Genomic DNA, 17,043 nt, shown 5'->3' with positions numbered 1-17,043 from the left:
GTCACAGTTACGGTTCGGAATCTTCTAATAATCCGGTTCAAGATAACGCGAGAATGCTAAATTGCGCTTTGGTGTATGTGTTTCCTTAGACTAATTTGATTTTCACGGTTTCATTTTGCGCAAATTAGTGTAGTAGTAGAAACTACTACTGCTTCAATGGCTTCTTTCACTATGATAAGTATATTTAGCTTCGTTTCTCCACCAAACCATCTTCCTTCAGCAGCAACTTTTATAAAGAAGGTGAGATTGCAGAAACCCTAGTTGTAACTTCTTTTAATTGTTTATATTTTCATCATGATCTTTGCAATTCTCTTTGCAAGTACTTTTTGTTTTGGTTTTAAGTCTCAGAGGTAGAAATGAGAGAAATTTAGGGTAAATAGTTGTATGAGATAAAACCATAGGGTTTAAATTGTATTGGGTAGGGACGTCTGGGTGAGTGTGAAGCAATTGATGAAAGTGGTAGTTGTTTGGGATCCCTAGTTGTTTACTAGTTTTACAGTATTTGTTATAGGTTTTCGATGCATTTGAAAAGTAGTAATGGTGTTTGTGGTTTGGTTTTTGTGCATTTTGAAGAGAGGGAGAGAGAGAGAATAGTCCCGTACGGGGAAAGGGTGCTTAGTAACCAAGAATATAATGTCTAGGTCTTCTGCACTCACAACCAATTGGTTTTGAGTTGGATGGCCGCAAACTTAACAGAGAGATTGAATTGTATTGTGTTGAATGGCTTTAAAATTTGCGAAGTTATAGATTTTTTTTTTGAAAACTTTGAATTAATATTAAGGAAAAAGAATAATAGACTGTACAAGAACGAAAAAGGGGGATATACTAATTACATGTCGCTCATTATGCCCCCCCAGTTCGACAAAAAATCAAGAAACGAGTAGCCCCTAGCCCACGCTAGAGACCTACTCCAATGAAAAAGGACACCCAACACATCTTCCTCCGCTACCTTAAAAGCCGAGTTAGAATTCCTAAAAGTACCCTCATTCCTCGCCTTCCAAATACACCACCAGATAGCAAAAGGAACCAAATCCCATAGGCCTTTTTTCAATTTCTTAACCGGCATCTTCCTCCATTGGCCTAATAACTGATCTGCCGAAGCTGGCAAGGCCCATAAGAACCCTATAGACCCAATGAAGAAGTTCCACAACTTCACTGCCTCCGGACAATGAATCAGCAGGTGAGAAACGGTTTCCTCGCTCTCTTTGCACCGACCACATCTGTTGGGTAATATCCAACCATTCGGGGATTTGGGTGGTATTAGTGACACTGGTGAGAGTGTTGTTGTTCTTAGGTGCTCAGTTTTTAGCTTCTTTGGCAGAAGGAATCTGTTTTAGTTAGCAAATCACATGATTTACGAACAGTATGCATTCTAGACAATTATATGGTGCAAATATGGTGTTTTCTTGTTTGGAGAATAGTTGATTCCCACATACCCTTAATTTGAATATGAAAGGCTTCTTTGTTGTAGTTTTTGAAATATCTTGGTACTGATCTAGACTACTCATAAACCTAACCACTTGCCTACTCCCAATCTAGAAACGAAAACCATGTCTTGTTTTTTCTTAGGTTCTTGGTCGGTAACGAGCTAAGTGGTCTTTTTTATTGGCTTCTAAATCAAGTTTTCTTAGGCAGTGTTATCATGTTGTGGGTTGAAAATTGTGCAGTTAGCAAAGAGGATATCTATACAATAAGCATAGTGAGAATGAACAAAATAGTAAAACTAAGAAAGATCCAGATCTCATCTATCCAAGTCTATTAGGATAGTTATCCCTTTTGATTACTTTCGTGACTTTTCGGTCTTTAACTTCATTCACTTTTACTGATCTAAGTCAGGAAAACAAATCAGTAAAAATGAATTAGCGAGTTTCTCCGCCTCGCTCGGTCTCTGGCGAAACTGAGACCAACTACATAGCTTTCGTCAACGGCAATGCTTCAGACATGTGTATAAGGCAGGCGGCAAGCCATAGTTTTGCGCTTCTCTGGTTTTCTTTAGGCCTCTTATTACCTTATAAAAGTTGTTCTTACAAATTTTCCTCGGTTTTTGTCCTAGTTTTTATTTGATTGAATCAACTTAACATGTACATTATATAGAACAAACGGAAAACCGGACAAGATCTTTTTTACTAGTCCTTGTGGTATATTATATACTTTGAAGACAACAATTGTGATATTATAAGTGCTAGAAAGTTGAACGTTTGGGTTCAAAGTTTCTTCAACTCTCTGCGTTATATATGGTAACAATAACGTACAATTGTCACAGCCCTATCGTAATCGTATCGTAACCCAACACAACAGGTTTACCATATTTCTTCTTGTTTTAGTTCGACTTGTGCTATCGCTGATTAATCCTGCTTAAGTTTGACTATTTGCAGGAACAATCTTCGAAAAGTAAGTCATCAAGTAGAGAACCAAATCAAACAGCTTACAGGATAGGTCTCCCAACTTTATCCACCTGATTATAGCTTTTACTTGCTTGTCACCGGTACTTGATTTAGCCTTATTTGGCATTTCATGATAGTAAATAATTCTGGCTTCTCTACAGATTTATCTCATTCTGCTGATTTAGGGAAACAACAGCGAACGCTTCAACATCCAGGTATGAGAAACCGAATAAGACTTCAATTTTGATCTGTGGTTGAATATTTGGATCATGTGATGAAACTCAAGGTAAACTGCATTGAGGCTTGAAAGCATCCTTTTAACATTAGCACCATCCTTCTAGACCTTAAGGCCTAAACCCTAAACTGTATATGTCTCTGAATGCAGAGATGGAAAGCTCACAAACACCACTTTTACTTGTGAATGATATAACTAGTTTGGATGGTAAACTGACAATCTACTAATGTCTGATATGTAGGAAGGAATATCCGATGCTACACTAAAACGGTTGACCTAAGATGTTGTGACTATTCGTCTATGGCTCTACCTCAACATTATTCTAAACCCATTTTCAGATATCAAACTGAGTTTCCTGGCTTTAATGTGGTAATATCTGGTTATTGGGTAGGACCTGATGTCGAAGATGGTTGGGGTTATACAGAAGCTATTCTTGGTCAAGTCCATTGAATTTTGTATTTCTTTTTTGTTGCATTTCTTTCTTTTGTATTGGTTATACCTAGCAGGCTTTGTCTGGATGTACCACAGGGAGATGATCTAAGGGACTTCATGTTTTCGGCATTCCTTAGAATCGTGAGTACAACTTTATTTCCGACCTTTATTGCTTTCTCAAACCGGGACTTATTTGCACTCTCGTAGGAGAGCTCAATTACATGGAGGTGGTCTAAATTATCTAGAAGAAAAATGCTAGGAATAAAAACAACCAGGCAGACTCTGGGCAAAAATCTTATGTGGTTTGTCGTGATTCGTGTTTCAGATGATTCTGATCTACTAGAACAGAATTTCTGTCAGAATTTTCCTAATTTTTCTTGTTCCGTATCATTGCCTAGTTCCACACAACACCCGCGGGAAATTGCTATTTAGCATCTAAGTGAATTATGAACATTAACCTATCTTGTCATCCTCTATAGAGTGCTATACAATTTAACTATCTTACCTATAGGAATAGATGGCATTCAAAAGTTCAAAGTCAATATTATCAACTTGCTTTGATTCTTTTTATGACCATGACAAAATTGTAACTACCACTGTCACAATGCTAAGGCAATTTGCAATTGTTTGAAATTTGAACGGATGGCGGCTAGAATAATTGTTGCGTGAAGTTTTAACGCATGGTTCTTAGAAACTTTGAAAGTAGAAGATATTGATGGTAGGGGACTTCATACCGATTAGTTTTTGTCAGATTCAGAATGTTGAAGCCTGCACCGAGATTATCTTAATCCACTTGAAGAATGAGCATGAGAATCCCAACAATTTGAAAGAGATTAAAAGAGAAAAACAATTGTGATGGTACTAGTAATGGTGTTAACTAGGAATATAAACAGGAATAAACCCGTTTTGCTTCTTTCATTTTTGTTTCATTAGAAGAGAAAGTAGATTATCTTATTAAAAAGAGGTTGGACTCTAGCAGTTCTATATTAAATATTCATATTCTAACTGCGAACGTTGAAAAAAAATCTGTGGATAAATCTTGATATCTAAATAGGTCATAAACACAAGCGGAAGGCACACAAAATGGTTTTCTACATACAAGATGCCAAAGTCTTATCGGACGTCCAATTGTTAAATTTCTATTGAACAAAAAAGTTAATTCAGATGCCAAAATCCACACTTCAATTTTTTGGTAAAAGAAACTCATGGGTCTAAACTTCGGTTACAACATAGAGGCCTAATCGGAATTAAATCAAATATTAATGATCTTATGTGGAAGTTTAAATTACAAAATGAAGAGTCAATACTTGTTTGTCCAAGTAGTTGAAAGTGTTAACATAAATTCCAAAACACTGGAGGTTCAAAACTCAAATCCAAAAAGAGGTCGAATCCATGGTATTGAACTCCCGTTGTTAGAGGTCTAAATAATGGTTTAGCTTAAGCAGTTAGATGCTAAGTGATATCTCAAAAAGAAAACTAGGAACCGAGACAGTCAACCACACGTGACTGTGTATCGACTTTATAGGCTTTACCTCCTAGGACACGGGAGGAAAGAAAAACAAAACACGGGATACTTTCTGCCCAGATTCGTGAATTAGGGTTTGGCAAATTTTGACCTTCACTAACAAGTAACAACCACCTCCAATAAATCTTCCAACAGGCCATTTTCCATGGCCCATGTGATTTGTTTGTCCAAGAAAAGTATTCTCTAGTTTATAATTAAGTGTTCATTTTATACTTCCTAAAAAAGAAACAATCGTCATCCGACTAACAAAGCTTTCTTCACCAAATAAGTACGGAGGCTTTAGACGGAGCCCAACTCAATCTGGATTAAGCTACTTAAAGTCACATATTGCACTCATTTTTCGACACTTGGAGCCAGCTAAACAGTCGCATTTTTGGATCTGGAAGCTCATTCGACAACACTACGCGCTCATTGATGATCTATCAGTCTAGGAAGTGCAAATGGCTACGAAATTAACATCTGGACTGATAATTGAATTTCTGGTTCGAATCAAACACCTACGAATTGTTGGAATCGGAGTCGATTTTGGCTCGACCTGACTCGTCAAACTCAGAAACGGAATGCACCATTGCATTTGTCTCGTCGAGCTCTTCAACTTAGAGCCAATAATCACTCAAATCCGATTCCGGATGAATGAGAAATTCAAGTTTAAAGTTTGGACGATGATCGGTTGTATTAAGGACTAAATCTACAAAAAGAACACAGTCAGTTTGGGGAGCATTTGAGCGAAGCGAGCACGTCCAAGATCTGGACGGCTCGCGTTCAGTCCGCGCGTTAGAAGGAAATCTGACGGTCGCGCTCATCCCCGTGTCGGGATCTCTTCGGGACAACGCCTAAAGCGTTGGATCAGATAGATCCAACGGCCCGTGATATTCCCGCTTCTGGCATGAGGTGGGTTAACGCCCATGCTTCATCCAACGGCCAGATTTCTCATCTGTTAGGCCATATTTGAGATAGATCAAGGGCAGGCGTTCCCTCCGCATTTTTTAGATCGATCCAAGTCCAACGACCCAGAATCCAACCGACTATAAAACTCATCCAGATTTCGTTTTGAGTCCCTAGTTCCGAACAATTGTGTTCCTTAAACCCCAAAAGACACTTATACCTATTCAATTCCTATATAAACAACCCAAACTCACTTCTTTGTCCATCAATTCATTCTCTTCTTCTCTTCTCTTCTAACAATTAGAGGTTCTGGTTTGCCTAGAATATCTGATTGAGAAGTAATTCTAGAAGTTCTGGTTTGCCTAGAATATCTAGAAAAAGGAAGAAAGAAGGTTTGAGTGAAGTGATAATCATAAAGTGTCTAGGACATCAAATTCATTCTCTTCTTCTCTTCCCTTCTAACAATTAGAGGTTCTGGTTTGCCTAGAATATCTGATTGAGAAGTATTTCTAGAGGCTCTAGTTTGCCTAGAATTAATATCTAGAAAAATGAAGAAAGAAGTTTCGAGTGAAGTTTGAATTTCCAAAGCGTCTAGAAGATCATCCTCATTAGTCCAAGAGCTCATAATATTTACAAAGGTTCGTCCGCTTTCAGAATATAGAAGTACCATCTTAAAACTCTGAAAGGAAAGTCGTTGTATCCCGAAAGCATACACCCTAACGTTTGGTATTGTTACGGGGTGTAAAATGTCTTAAGGAAAGAGAATTTGTTCTCACCTCGACTAGAGTAACGTCTATCTAGGTTAATCCGAAAGAAGGAATATGGATAAATCATTATTCTTTAATAGTCTATCTCTTTATAACTTAGAGAAAGGAAACTCTGTCTAAATCAAGCCAAGACAGAGAGAAATCGACTTATCGATTGATAACCAGAGGAACAGCACGAATACCCACAATTCGCCATTATCCCAGCTTTTTCCAATTAATTTAGCACAATCAGTGGAATGATCAGCTCCTCAAGTCCATGTTAAATCAGCTCTTCACGTCGCTATTCGATCAGCCCACTTGTAACCTCATCAAATCTATACCAATCCAGGAAAATGGTTCGGACACCCTTCATTGGTCTCTCACGGCATCGGGTAACTTTTCAGTTAAGTCGATGTATAAGCACTTATGCCTCACTCAACAACCTCTTCCCCAACCCAATGTTTATTGGAATTTCATTTGGTCCATTGGCACTGCGCGTAGAATTACTGTATTCTTTTGGAAAATCTGTGCGGCTGCCCTTCCAGTGCGCTTAAGAATAGGCAAAATTTAGAAAATCACTTTATGTGCCCCAATTGTAGTCAAATCTAATCGCTTGAACATGTCTTGCTACATTGTCAATTTGCTGAAAATATATGATTTTGTTTTAATATACTCTCCACTAATATCTCCTCCATCTCTGATTGAATTTCCTCTTGGCAGGACATAGGCTCTGATACCTTGTTCAGTTTGTGGTCATCCAACTCAAAACCAATTGGCAATGAGTGGAGAGAACTTATACATTATATCCTTAGTTGCTAGTTACCCCTTCTCCCAAGTGGACTACTCTCACACTATTGGCGTACTATATAATTTAGATTTTACTTTGTCGTAAGCATGCTTTGTTTCATGTGCGTAGTGGAAATAAATCATATACATAAGGTGGGCCCATTAAAATGGGCTCATTCATCCTAGGACTATGGTAAGTCCACAGCTGATAAAGGGACTCTCTTGTACACTGCATGGTGTACTCTCTCTAATAGGACAAGAGGTATTTTAGTCTTTTTATAATGTATTTAGAATGTGAAAAGACTAAAATACTCCTTGTCTGGTTAGTCACCCCAACCATGGGGTATGTCAGGGGTACAGGGAAGTCCTCCAATCATTTTTGAAGTCATATTCATCCGACGTTGGGCTCTTCCTTTTTCTCCTATTAATAGAGAAGGATCTCTTGCTTCCATTCTCAGTATCTTAAAAACTCAACCCCATTCTAATCTCTTTCTAACCCTTTGTTTCAATTCCCCACCTACTTCCTCTCTCTTCTTGTTGTACTTGAAGGTTACTATATAGCTAGAGATCGAAAAAAGAAAATGTCATCAGCTGATGTGGTAGTGATTCATGACGATGGTGATGATGAAAATATAGTTGATGAAGAAGAAGTAAATAATGAACATAATCAAGTGAAAGAGGATGAATTGAAGGTAAAGAGGATGAAAATAGAGTTGCCTCGCTGTGATTCTTTAGAGGTCGAGTCAAGCAAATATGCTGGTGGTCATGGTTCACAAGTCTGCTTCTTACTCTCTTTCTCTCTCTCTCTCTCTGTAGATCTCTCTCACCATTTTCAGTTTCTTTTTTTTTAAGAAATTGTATAATTATAAATTAGTTAATACTTGGCTTTTCTTAAAATCTTTTAATTTTGTTTTAATATTTCTCACACTTTCCTTTTAATTTAATATTTTAAGAATTTATTTATTTTTTAGTTTTTTTCTGCTGACAAGTTTGGGAAATGATAAAGTTACAAAAGATTTTAACAAAAAAAGGTTCCCAGCTGATGTGGCAGGTGTGATTTTAAACTTTGACCAAATGTAGGCCGTTGAGAGATGAAAATCACAACCGTCACATCAGCTGGGAACTTCGTCAAAATCATTTGTGATTCTAGCATCTCTCTATCTTTTAGTGAGTATCCACTTATTGTTTCTAACTTATTAAATTTGAGTTGGAAGTTAAACTTACACATATTTTTTTTTTTGTCGAAATAACTTACACATACTTGGAGTGATACCAGATCTAGACCTACTTGTGATAGGTTGAACAACGGCATATATTTGTAGTGGCCATAAATAAATTGAAGTAGTTGAACCAAACTAGGTAAATTCCGTTTGAATATTTGAGAAATCAAACTAAATTAAATGATCATTCGTTTGTAGTATTAGATAAAAAAATTTGATATTTATTTGGTTAAAAAACCAATACTTTTTTTAATCCTCTTACACGTTGTTGCAAATTTCTTTCAAGTCTGGCACAACTTCTTGCAAGTTGTTATAAATTACAGAAATATCTAGGGAGTTGAAGACTATAAAAAAATGAATTAGTCTATTTTAACTCAAACAAAAAATTTATAGAGGCTTTTGGCAAAATCTAACTATATAAAATTATATATTAATTACTCCATGTTCAAATTACCATTTAGTTTTTTTTCTGATAAAGATGATATTTATTGTGAATAACCAGAAAATGCAATTTCAGCCTGTCAATTACATGAAATTAAATTAAATTTAGTGGTTTAGAAGAGTTCATATCTTTTTTTAATGATTTACTTTGTCTGATTCTCTAAACAGCTTGAACCCTTTTTGTGTTAATCAAGACCTATGGTAATTTTAAATAGTTGTTATTTTATGTGTGACTCAAATAGATTTAAAATCAACATATATTAGTCATTAAACAAATCTAATATCACTAGTCTCATAAAAACAAATGTATTGAAATAAACTGAAAATAAAAAAAATCCTTATTTTGAGAAAACAGCAAAATTTGTCGAGATACAATGATTTTCGGGGTGGGTAAATCATAAATTTCCCTCAGATCCTCATCCTTCTTCAATGTCACATTGTCGACAGAGGGTCGTCGGTCCAACCCTCTACCAACGAACTTTGCTAGAATTCTTTTTCTGTTTTCCTCTTCTCACTACAAAAAGTGATTCCCGCGAGCAAACGAGGTTTTTTTTTCAGGCGCGAATAGTTTCCGCAAAACAAATCTCCGCCAAGTTATCGCCGACGGAGTAGATAAAACCGTCGGGAATCTCTACCGACGGAAAACATTCCAGCGGCAACCCGACCAAGAAAAAACACAGGAATGTTCACGGGTGTGACCTATGCCGGCAGTTTTATGTAAAACGTCCGCAATGGTCAACTACTACCAACAATTACTTGCAGTACCGTCGGCTATATACATTATGGCCGACACTTTCTCATTACGGCGTCGGAACAAGGCGTCGGCAATAACCCTTTTTTTTAAATCTCAACGTGTCTCGAACCCTTGACTTCTAAAATGGAAGACTATACCTCTTACCACTCCAACCAAGGGTTGTTGACAATATAAGCCTTTTTTTGTAGTGTCTCCCCATCACCACCATCATTTTCGTATCTTTCTCTTTCTCTCCCTCTCCCTGTTACGCAAAGGCAGAATCTGATGGTCGGAAGTAGTGATGGTGGTGACCGGTGTGAGGAGAGATGAAAGAAGAAAGTCTGGAAAGAGTTTAAGACTCACTAACAGCGACAGTCTGTCGACGACTCTTCTCAGCGTGAAAATAAAATAGTAAAGGGTGAGAAGAAAACAAAAGGGAAACGGATCCCTGCCTAAAAAAGTGGCCTGAATAATTCCACTCAAGATGCTCTTGTTTTTTCATGTGAAAAACAGGTCTGTGTCTTAACAAGAATTTGTGCTTTATTTTACAATTCAGAAACTCATATGTGGCCTTGTATGTTCTGAGGACGGATCCTCTATAGATAACAACTGCAAACAACTGCAAACAATTGGATATCTTTTATTACTTAATTAGTTGAAAAGTTCAAATAGATGAAGTATTAGTCCATATTAAACCCAAAAATTTTAGGAAAATGATTTTTGTACCGCCTCCACCCTACCGTCTGGATGACCACCCATATAAAATAAAGGTCAAAACCGTTGAAGGTCAAAACCGTCATTTCTCAGGTGCCTATGTTTTTAGCCTATGATAACAATATTAGTTGCTTATACGTTCAATTTGTTTCTTTATTTTGTTTTTCAGGGAGTTAGTTGGTCGACGATACTGCATTTGGCTTTTCAAAGTATAGGAGTAGTGTACGGTGACATTGGTACATCACCTTTATATGTATACTCTAGCACCTTCACCAACGGTATAAAACATAACGACGATATATTGGGTGTACTCTCCCTCATCTTTTATACCATCACTCTCATTCCTCTCTTGAAATACGTTTTTATCGTTCTTAGAGCTAACGACAATGGCGACGGTAAATAACTTCCCACCCTTTCTATTACAAAAGTGTTTATGACATAATAATAATAGTGAGGTCAATCCTAAGGAATTAGGATTTGAGTCTAAAATATGAATTCAATTCATATCTATATATATTGGAATCTTGAATATCATAAATTGAATATTCTATTAGTAGAGATTTCAAATTCAAAGGTAGGCTAACTCCATTTGGATGTGTTATGAGTTATGATATATATATAACTATGACAATTGAATGAATTGTTTATGTAGGTGGTACATTTGCATTATATTCGTTAATATGTAGATACGTGAAGGTGGGTTTGATACCGAGTCAGCAAGTAGAAGACCGAGACTTATCGAACTTCCAGTTAGAGTTGCCTAACAATAGTGCGCTGAGGGCTTCCAAACTAAAATCTAAGCTCGAGAAGAGCACGTTTTCGAAATATTTCCTCTTGTTCGCAACAATGCTTGGGACTTCTATGGTCATCGGTGATGGTGTCCTCACACCTTGCATATCAGGTACTACTATTTAAATAAATCATGCACTTTAATAAGTCAAACTCGTCTAAATATTTATTTTTGAATTTATTTGAGTCAGACGATTCAGATTTAGGCAATGATACAACACAAACACCCTTTAAATGTTTCACTTTCAATTGTAAAGATTGGATCTAATGGTCTGAATTCCATCTTGGAGGACAGTTCTATCTGCAGTAGGAGGAATCAAGGAAGCTACATCTGTCATGACACAAGGTATAGTTTGTTTCATTTAATTTTTGGCTCTACCCGACACCAAACGCGAAAAACTTAGGTTTAAATGATTAAACATGAAATTAATGGTAGATGCTACAATTACTTAAAAGGTTTATTTAGAAAATGACATGCTGACTCACTTTCACTAACTAAAAGACAAAGTTTTTCAAAGTTGACTACGATCTGGGCCGTTCATTTATCCGGATGAGTCAGCATGTCATTTTTTTTTAAGTTTCAACTAAAATCATAGAATGATTAGAAACTAATTTATGTTGCAAATAATCTATTTGTTTTTTTGGTAAACACAGACAGGATTGTGTGGGTATCAGTTGCCATCTTGATCTTATTGTTTGTATTTCAAAGGTTTGGAACCGACAAAGTGGGTTACTGTTTTGCCCCATTGATCTGTCTATGGTTTGCCTTCATCGCGTCTATTGGTGTGTACAATTTCTTCAAATACGATCCTAAAGTGGTCAAGGCAATCAACCCGAAATACATTATAGATTATTTTAGTAGAAACAAGAAAGAAGCTTGGATTTCGCTTGGTGGTGTCGTCCTTGCAATAACAGGTAACCATTATTATCTCACCAACAGTCACAGATGGCCGTCTATATCTGCGACGGTCTTTTAGTAGAGACAACCTAATTATACAATTTATTTTGTTTTACAGGAACAGAAGCATTATTTGCTGATGTCGGTCACTTCACAGTTCGATCAATACAAATCAGTATGTGTACTGTGACATACCCTGCTCTTATCTTAGCATACGCTGGCCAAGCATCATATCTCCGCAAACATAACGAGGATGTTAGTGATACATTCTATAAGTCCATACCAAGTAAGACATATTTTCAGTATATTTCATTTTCCTTCTCGGGTCTAACAACTACTAAACAATAATACGACTTTTAACCACAGTTTCCAGTTTAAATTTTTAGACGACACTTATAATGCTGTCGTGTATAATGAAAACTACGACATCTATAAACCACAGTCTATGGATAATTGTGATGCAGGTTCGATATTTTGGCCTATGTTCATTGTGGCGGTTTTCGCAGCTATAATTGCGAGTCAAGCTATGATCTCTGGCACTTTCTCCATCATCCAGCAATCGTTGTCGCTTGGATGTTTTCCTCGCGTTAAGATCGTGCACACATCGGCCAAGTATGAAGGACAAGTATACATACCTGAGGTTAATTATCTGCTCATGTTGGCATGTGTAGGAGTCACACTAGGTTTCAAAACTACTGTAAAGATTGGGAATGCATATGGTAAGTTCTTAATTTAGCTCATTCCTCTAGTCATGTAATGGCTTAATCCAACATTTTGGTACTACTGTTACAGGAATAGCTGTGGTGTTTGTGATGACACTCACGACGTCTTTACTAGTTCTCATCATGATAATGATATGGAAAACTCATATACTTCTCATTATCAGTTTCGTGCTAGTAATCGGTTCAGTTGAACTCCTATACCTAAGCTCAGTTCTCTACAAATTTGACCAAGGAGGGTATCTTCCATTAGCTTTCACTGCAATCCTTATGACTATAATGTTTGTATGGAACTATGTATACAGAAAGAAGTACTACTATGAGTTAGATCACAAAGTTTCGCCCGATAAACTCCATGATATTGCGTCTAACACGAAATTATGTAGAGTTCCCGGACTTGCTATATTTTACTCTGAACTTGTTCATGGAATCCCACCCATTTTCAAACAATATGTAGACAATGTGCCTGCCCTTCACTCAGTTCTTGTGTTTGTCTCTATTAAGTCACTTCCTATAAGCAAAGTCTTACCCGAAGAACGATTCCTTTTCAGAAGAGTTAACCCTAAAGAGCTTAACATTTTTCGATGTGTTGTGAGGTACGGGTATACAGATACACGAAACGAACATGATTCTTTTGAGAACATGTTGGTAGAAAGATTGAAGGGATATATTACCGAATGTATGTGGTTATCGGAAACAAATCAGGGTAACGGAGTGGTTATTGTCAATGGTGGTGAAGGGGGAAGAGTGGAGAGAGATAGTGGAGCAGCCGGAGAGGTGGAGGTGGTGGAGGAGGCGTATCGAGCCGGAGTTGTTCACTTAATGGGTGAGAATGAGGTGGTTGCTCATAAAGGATCTAGTTTGGGTAAGAAGATTTTAGTGAACTATGGGTTTAGCTTCTTAAGGAAGAACTTGAGACAGAGTGAGAAGTTCTTTGATATCCCCCACCAAAGGCTGTTGAAAGTAGGGATGACTTATGAACTTTAGATGTTTATGATGCTTGACAAAGGAGTTTGAATGTAAGATGAAGCTAACATTATATATATATATATATATATATATATGTGTGTGTGTGTATATGTGTGTGTGTGAGTATGTGCGCGCTCGTGGTGTGTGTGTGTGTGTGTGCAATTGTAATAATTGTTTTCTTTCAAAGAAGTTCAACATGTATAAGTTAAAGATGTAATAATAAAGAAGTTACTTAATTTGGGTTTTTAGGTAATCGTATTGATATTCTAAGTTGATTTTGTTGATACAGATATACTATGAATATACAGACTAACGCCTCTCAGCAGTTACTGATATTATTCTTTTTGCTTTTTTATTGCCTGGGTCTGAGCCCAAAGAACACGGAATTTTGTTTCTGACAATAATTTATTGAGCCGACTAAAAATGTCGAACAAGAGTGAAATACGATGGTAACTTTACGGTCATTAAACCTCATAAACATGAAACATAAACCTTTGCATCTTTTTCTCCTCAAGACCTATCCAAACATTAATACCTTCACCTCCTGGTCCTCCTCCATGAGTAGTGGTCCCATCTGAAAGCAAAACTACAAAATCATCAACCCCACCTGAAACTGGCCCACCATAAACAGGTTTACCATACCCAAAATCCATATCATAAAATGGCAATTTCCACCAAGCTGATACATAAAAATTTCCATTCAAATTTGTTGATGGTACCCCTTTATAAACCTCTAACCAATCAATAACAGATCTAACATAATCATCTGTAATTTTCTCAATACCTTTCTTGATCATCTCAACACAAAAAGAAAAAGGTTTTTGATCCAATTCAATCACTTTAGCAGTTGCAGAAGCTGTAATTACAGCATTTCCAGTAAACCCAAGTGGTAATGGTGGAGATAATTTTGATCTAATATCAACTGCAAACATAACTGTTGAATCTGAATTTGGGTCATCAAAAACTGCTTTAGTTCTTGATTTCCATAAATGAGCAACAATGGCTTCAAAGGTTGAGCATTTCTTCATCTTGGATTTGGATTTCAGAGAGTTAAGCATTTCAGGAGTGAAATAGAAAAGTTTGCAGGTTTGGTGATCTTTAATGGTGGATTTTGTTGGTGGTTTAAATGATGAAGAAATGGAAGAAAGTTTGTCTGATTTTATGTATTCTTGATGTGGGTATTTGATTTGAGGTGGACTTCTTGCTTTAATGGAGATTCTGTCATTGTTTAAGAAATGGGTTATTTTGAGAACTTCACCTCTGCAAATGGTGGCAAGATTATTAAACATTTCAGCTGCTGCTCTTCCATCAAGTAAACTATGATTTGTCACAAATCCAACTGAAAAACCACCACATTCAAATCTTGTTACCTGCACAATTTGAAAAACATATCAAAGGTTTAGGCCCTACCCGAGCCCACTAGCCTAATTCGACATGGTAAATGAATTGTGTCATGTTGGCGCAGACAAAATGTCTAACCATGATCTAGCCCGTGGGAACGGCTGTGGCAAGGTAACCGGTTGTGGTTAAACGTATCGTGTCGTGTCACTCACTGTAATAGTCTAGCCTCTACCTAGACCACTCCACGCTTCCCCACCCAGCCTACCCAATATATAAGTTAGGGTGTGACGTTGTAACGTAGGTCTGGAAGTCTACCTAAGCAATGTGGGATTAAGTGTCGTGCACATGAAACTTAAATATGATGTTAGAAAAGTAGTTAAAGTTGCCTGAATTGTCATGAGAGGTCCATTTGAAAGGTCTTTAGGCAAACCGATTCGAACAATAAGATGGCGAAACGAAGGATTAGGAAGACGAAGATCGCCGAGATCTCTTAACATAAGCTTTGATGTTGCACTCACAAACAAAACTCCTGCATTATTACAAACAAGCTCTAACCTACTTGTTTCATGATTGAAATTCAATCTTCCTGCCATGAAGTAGTAATGAATCAAAAGAATTTCAGAAACAGATTTCTTAACTCTCTTAGCAATGTCAAGTGTTGACTCTCTCATAGATGAATGAACTTCAAAAAAGAAGATTGTACCAACAGGAAAAGCTAATGTTTGATCTATATTTGATAAGAAAATCGTCTCAAATGGTGTCGGATTTTTCGAAGAAACTAATGTAACTGGTTCTTCTTTGTTTATATCTTGGTCTGTTAAGGTTATAGACATGGTTTTCTTGAACAACTTACGTATGTTGACTGAAATCAGTACTGAAGTTTGTGTGTGTGTGTATATATATATATATATATAGGAGTGTATAATATGAAAGTTGAACAAAAATAGTAGGAATAAAGAAATGGTGATGATGGGTAGGGAGGAAATGCATGAGTGGGAAACATACAGGGTTGATGCATCACAAGAAGAGGAAACATGAATTTGACATTTCTTTAGCCATGGATTCTAAAATCTAGCAACATATTTGGCATGGCTTGGTGGTGTTACCCTTTGGAACTCGAAATTGGTGTCGATCAGTGGCAAAACCAAAAATTTCTAGACTGAAGACCTAAGATTCTGAAGGCTCAAAATGAGCTTTAAAATCGGCTAATATGTGAGATTTATGTATAGATTTTGTTTTCATAATCATAAATTCTGTGATTGTTGGACTATTGATATATAGTAAAATTACATAGCTTGACCACAATTAAAGACTAAGAGGGTGTTTGATTTTTTAGCACTCATAAGTGCTATCACTTACTAAGTGATAATCACTTATTAAATGATATCACTTGTAAGTGATATGGCGTTTGTTTTCTATCACTTCTAAGTGTTTGGTTTTTGTTTTTATATTAATTCTACATGTTATAAAAATGAGAATGTCTACTTTGACCTTAAAATATTTACATATTAGCATTTCATACTAATTCGTTATGCTCGCGAGTTTGGATACAAGAGAATTACGGCTTATGAATACTTTCTGTGGAAAATATTAACCTCAAGTAATTAAAAACTATGAAGGAGAAAGAGCTTACGTTGCATCATGGAATTTGTGAAATTTTTTTAAGAGAAAAACTTAAGTGAAGGATGAGTGAAGAAGGAAAAGGGTCATTGGTAAAGTCATAAAAAGATTTTTTTACTCATCAATTGTTTAAGATTTTTTTTTTAGTTATAATTACATTATATTCGATAAGGATAAAAATGTCTTTCTTAGCACTTAGAAAGTAAGTGCAAAAAAATAAGCTCCAAGTTGGAGCTTACTTTTTTGCACTTACTTTGACCCCACTTACAAGTGATATTCACTTATTAAGTGAAAAAACAAACGGTCTAAAAATGTCGGCCCACACTTATTAAGTGAAAATCACTTAATAAGTGCAAAAATCAAACACCCTCTAAGACACGAGAACTGAGTAAGTTAAGCTTTGAATCTTTAACCATAATTATGAAGATAAAGTTGTTCGTAAAAGATCGGAAAGATATAAAAACAAATAGGCAATGACTCACACGACAATTTACAAGGTAGAATCCAATACTACCTTGCTCAGTGCGGAAGTTTTAAACACTAACTACTGAGTCGCCATATTTACAAGGCTTTCGATCATTTCAAGAGTTCGTTGCCGACATTTGA

At 36.5% G+C, this 17,043-nt stretch overlaps 3 protein-coding genes across 4 annotated transcripts; 2 read left to right on the top strand and 1 right to left on the bottom strand.

Annotated features, from left to right (window-relative positions):
• Positions 1–87: 87 nt before the first annotated feature.
• Positions 88–3,216, top strand: LOC147569228 (uncharacterized). 2 transcript variants are annotated; one of them, XM_086655695.1, is made up of 4 exons: positions 88–240; positions 2,361–2,436; positions 2,546–2,599; positions 2,861–3,216. In XM_086655695.1, exons 1-4 carry the CDS (start codon positions 157–159, stop codon positions 3,067–3,069), a joined length of 423 nt encoding a protein of 140 aa, XP_086511821.1. In that variant the 5' UTR covers positions 88–156; the 3' UTR covers positions 3,070–3,216. The 2 variants fall into 2 exon arrangements, with proteins under 2 accessions (XP_086511821.1, XP_086511822.1); XM_086655696.1 differs by having other exon boundaries at positions 116–240; positions 2,376–2,436.
• Positions 3,217–7,369: 4,153 nt separating this feature from the next.
• Positions 7,370–13,712, top strand: LOC147569227 (potassium transporter 5-like). The gene is made up of 8 exons (XM_086655680.1): positions 7,370–7,769; positions 10,271–10,496; positions 10,754–11,002; positions 11,186–11,236; positions 11,545–11,805; positions 11,907–12,074; positions 12,253–12,507; positions 12,581–13,712. Exons 1-8 carry the CDS (start codon positions 7,575–7,577, stop codon positions 13,492–13,494), a joined length of 2,319 nt encoding a protein of 772 aa, XP_086511806.1. The 5' UTR covers positions 7,370–7,574; the 3' UTR covers positions 13,495–13,712.
• LOC147569226 (acyltransferase GLAUCE-like) lies at positions 13,713–15,750 on the bottom strand. The gene is made up of 2 exons (XM_086655681.1): positions 15,204–15,750; positions 13,713–14,846 (listed from the first exon to the last, which is right to left on the bottom strand). Exons 1-2 carry the CDS (start codon positions 15,648–15,650, stop codon positions 13,941–13,943), a joined length of 1,353 nt encoding a protein of 450 aa, XP_086511807.1. The 5' UTR covers positions 15,651–15,750; the 3' UTR covers positions 13,713–13,940.
• Positions 15,751–17,043: the final 1,293 nt, after the last annotated feature.

The sequence above is a fragment of the Eschscholzia californica genome, unplaced genomic scaffold (genome assembly GCF_041429995.1).
Source record: "Eschscholzia californica isolate CP2 unplaced genomic scaffold, dmEscCali1.0.p SCAF_1, whole genome shotgun sequence".
NCBI classification, from domain to species: Eukaryota; Viridiplantae; Streptophyta; class Magnoliopsida; order Ranunculales; family Papaveraceae; genus Eschscholzia; species Eschscholzia californica.
The sequence above is the reverse complement of the archived record's forward strand: the minus strand, read 5'-3'. Positions and strand labels throughout refer to the sequence as shown.

Coding starts and splice junctions, on each gene's coding strand:
- LOC147569228 (XM_086655695.1), top strand. CDS start 157: ATGGCTTCTTTCACTATGATAAGTATATTTAGCTTCGTTTCTCCACCA. Junction 241..2,360: donor CAGCAACTTTTATAAAGAAG/GTGAGATTGCAG, acceptor ATCCTGCTTAAG/TTTGACTATTTGCAGGAACA. Junction 2,600..2,860: donor GCGAACGCTTCAACATCCAG/GTATGAGAAACC, acceptor TCTGATATGTAG/GAAGGAATATCCGATGCTAC.
- LOC147569227 (XM_086655680.1), top strand. CDS start 7,575: ATGTCATCAGCTGATGTGGTAGTGATTCATGACGATGGTGATGATGAA. Junction 11,806..11,906: donor TGTCGTCCTTGCAATAACAG/GTAACCATTATT, acceptor TTTGTTTTACAG/GAACAGAAGCATTATTTGCT. Junction 12,075..12,252: donor ATTCTATAAGTCCATACCAA/GTAAGACATATT, acceptor ATTGTGATGCAG/GTTCGATATTTTGGCCTATG.
- LOC147569226 (XM_086655681.1), bottom strand. CDS start 15,650: ATGTCTATAACCTTAACAGACCAAGATATAAACAAAGAAGAACCAGTT. Junction 14,847..15,203: donor GACCTCTCATGACAATTCAG/GCAACTTTAACT, acceptor CAAATTGTGCAG/GTAACAAGATTTGAATGTGG.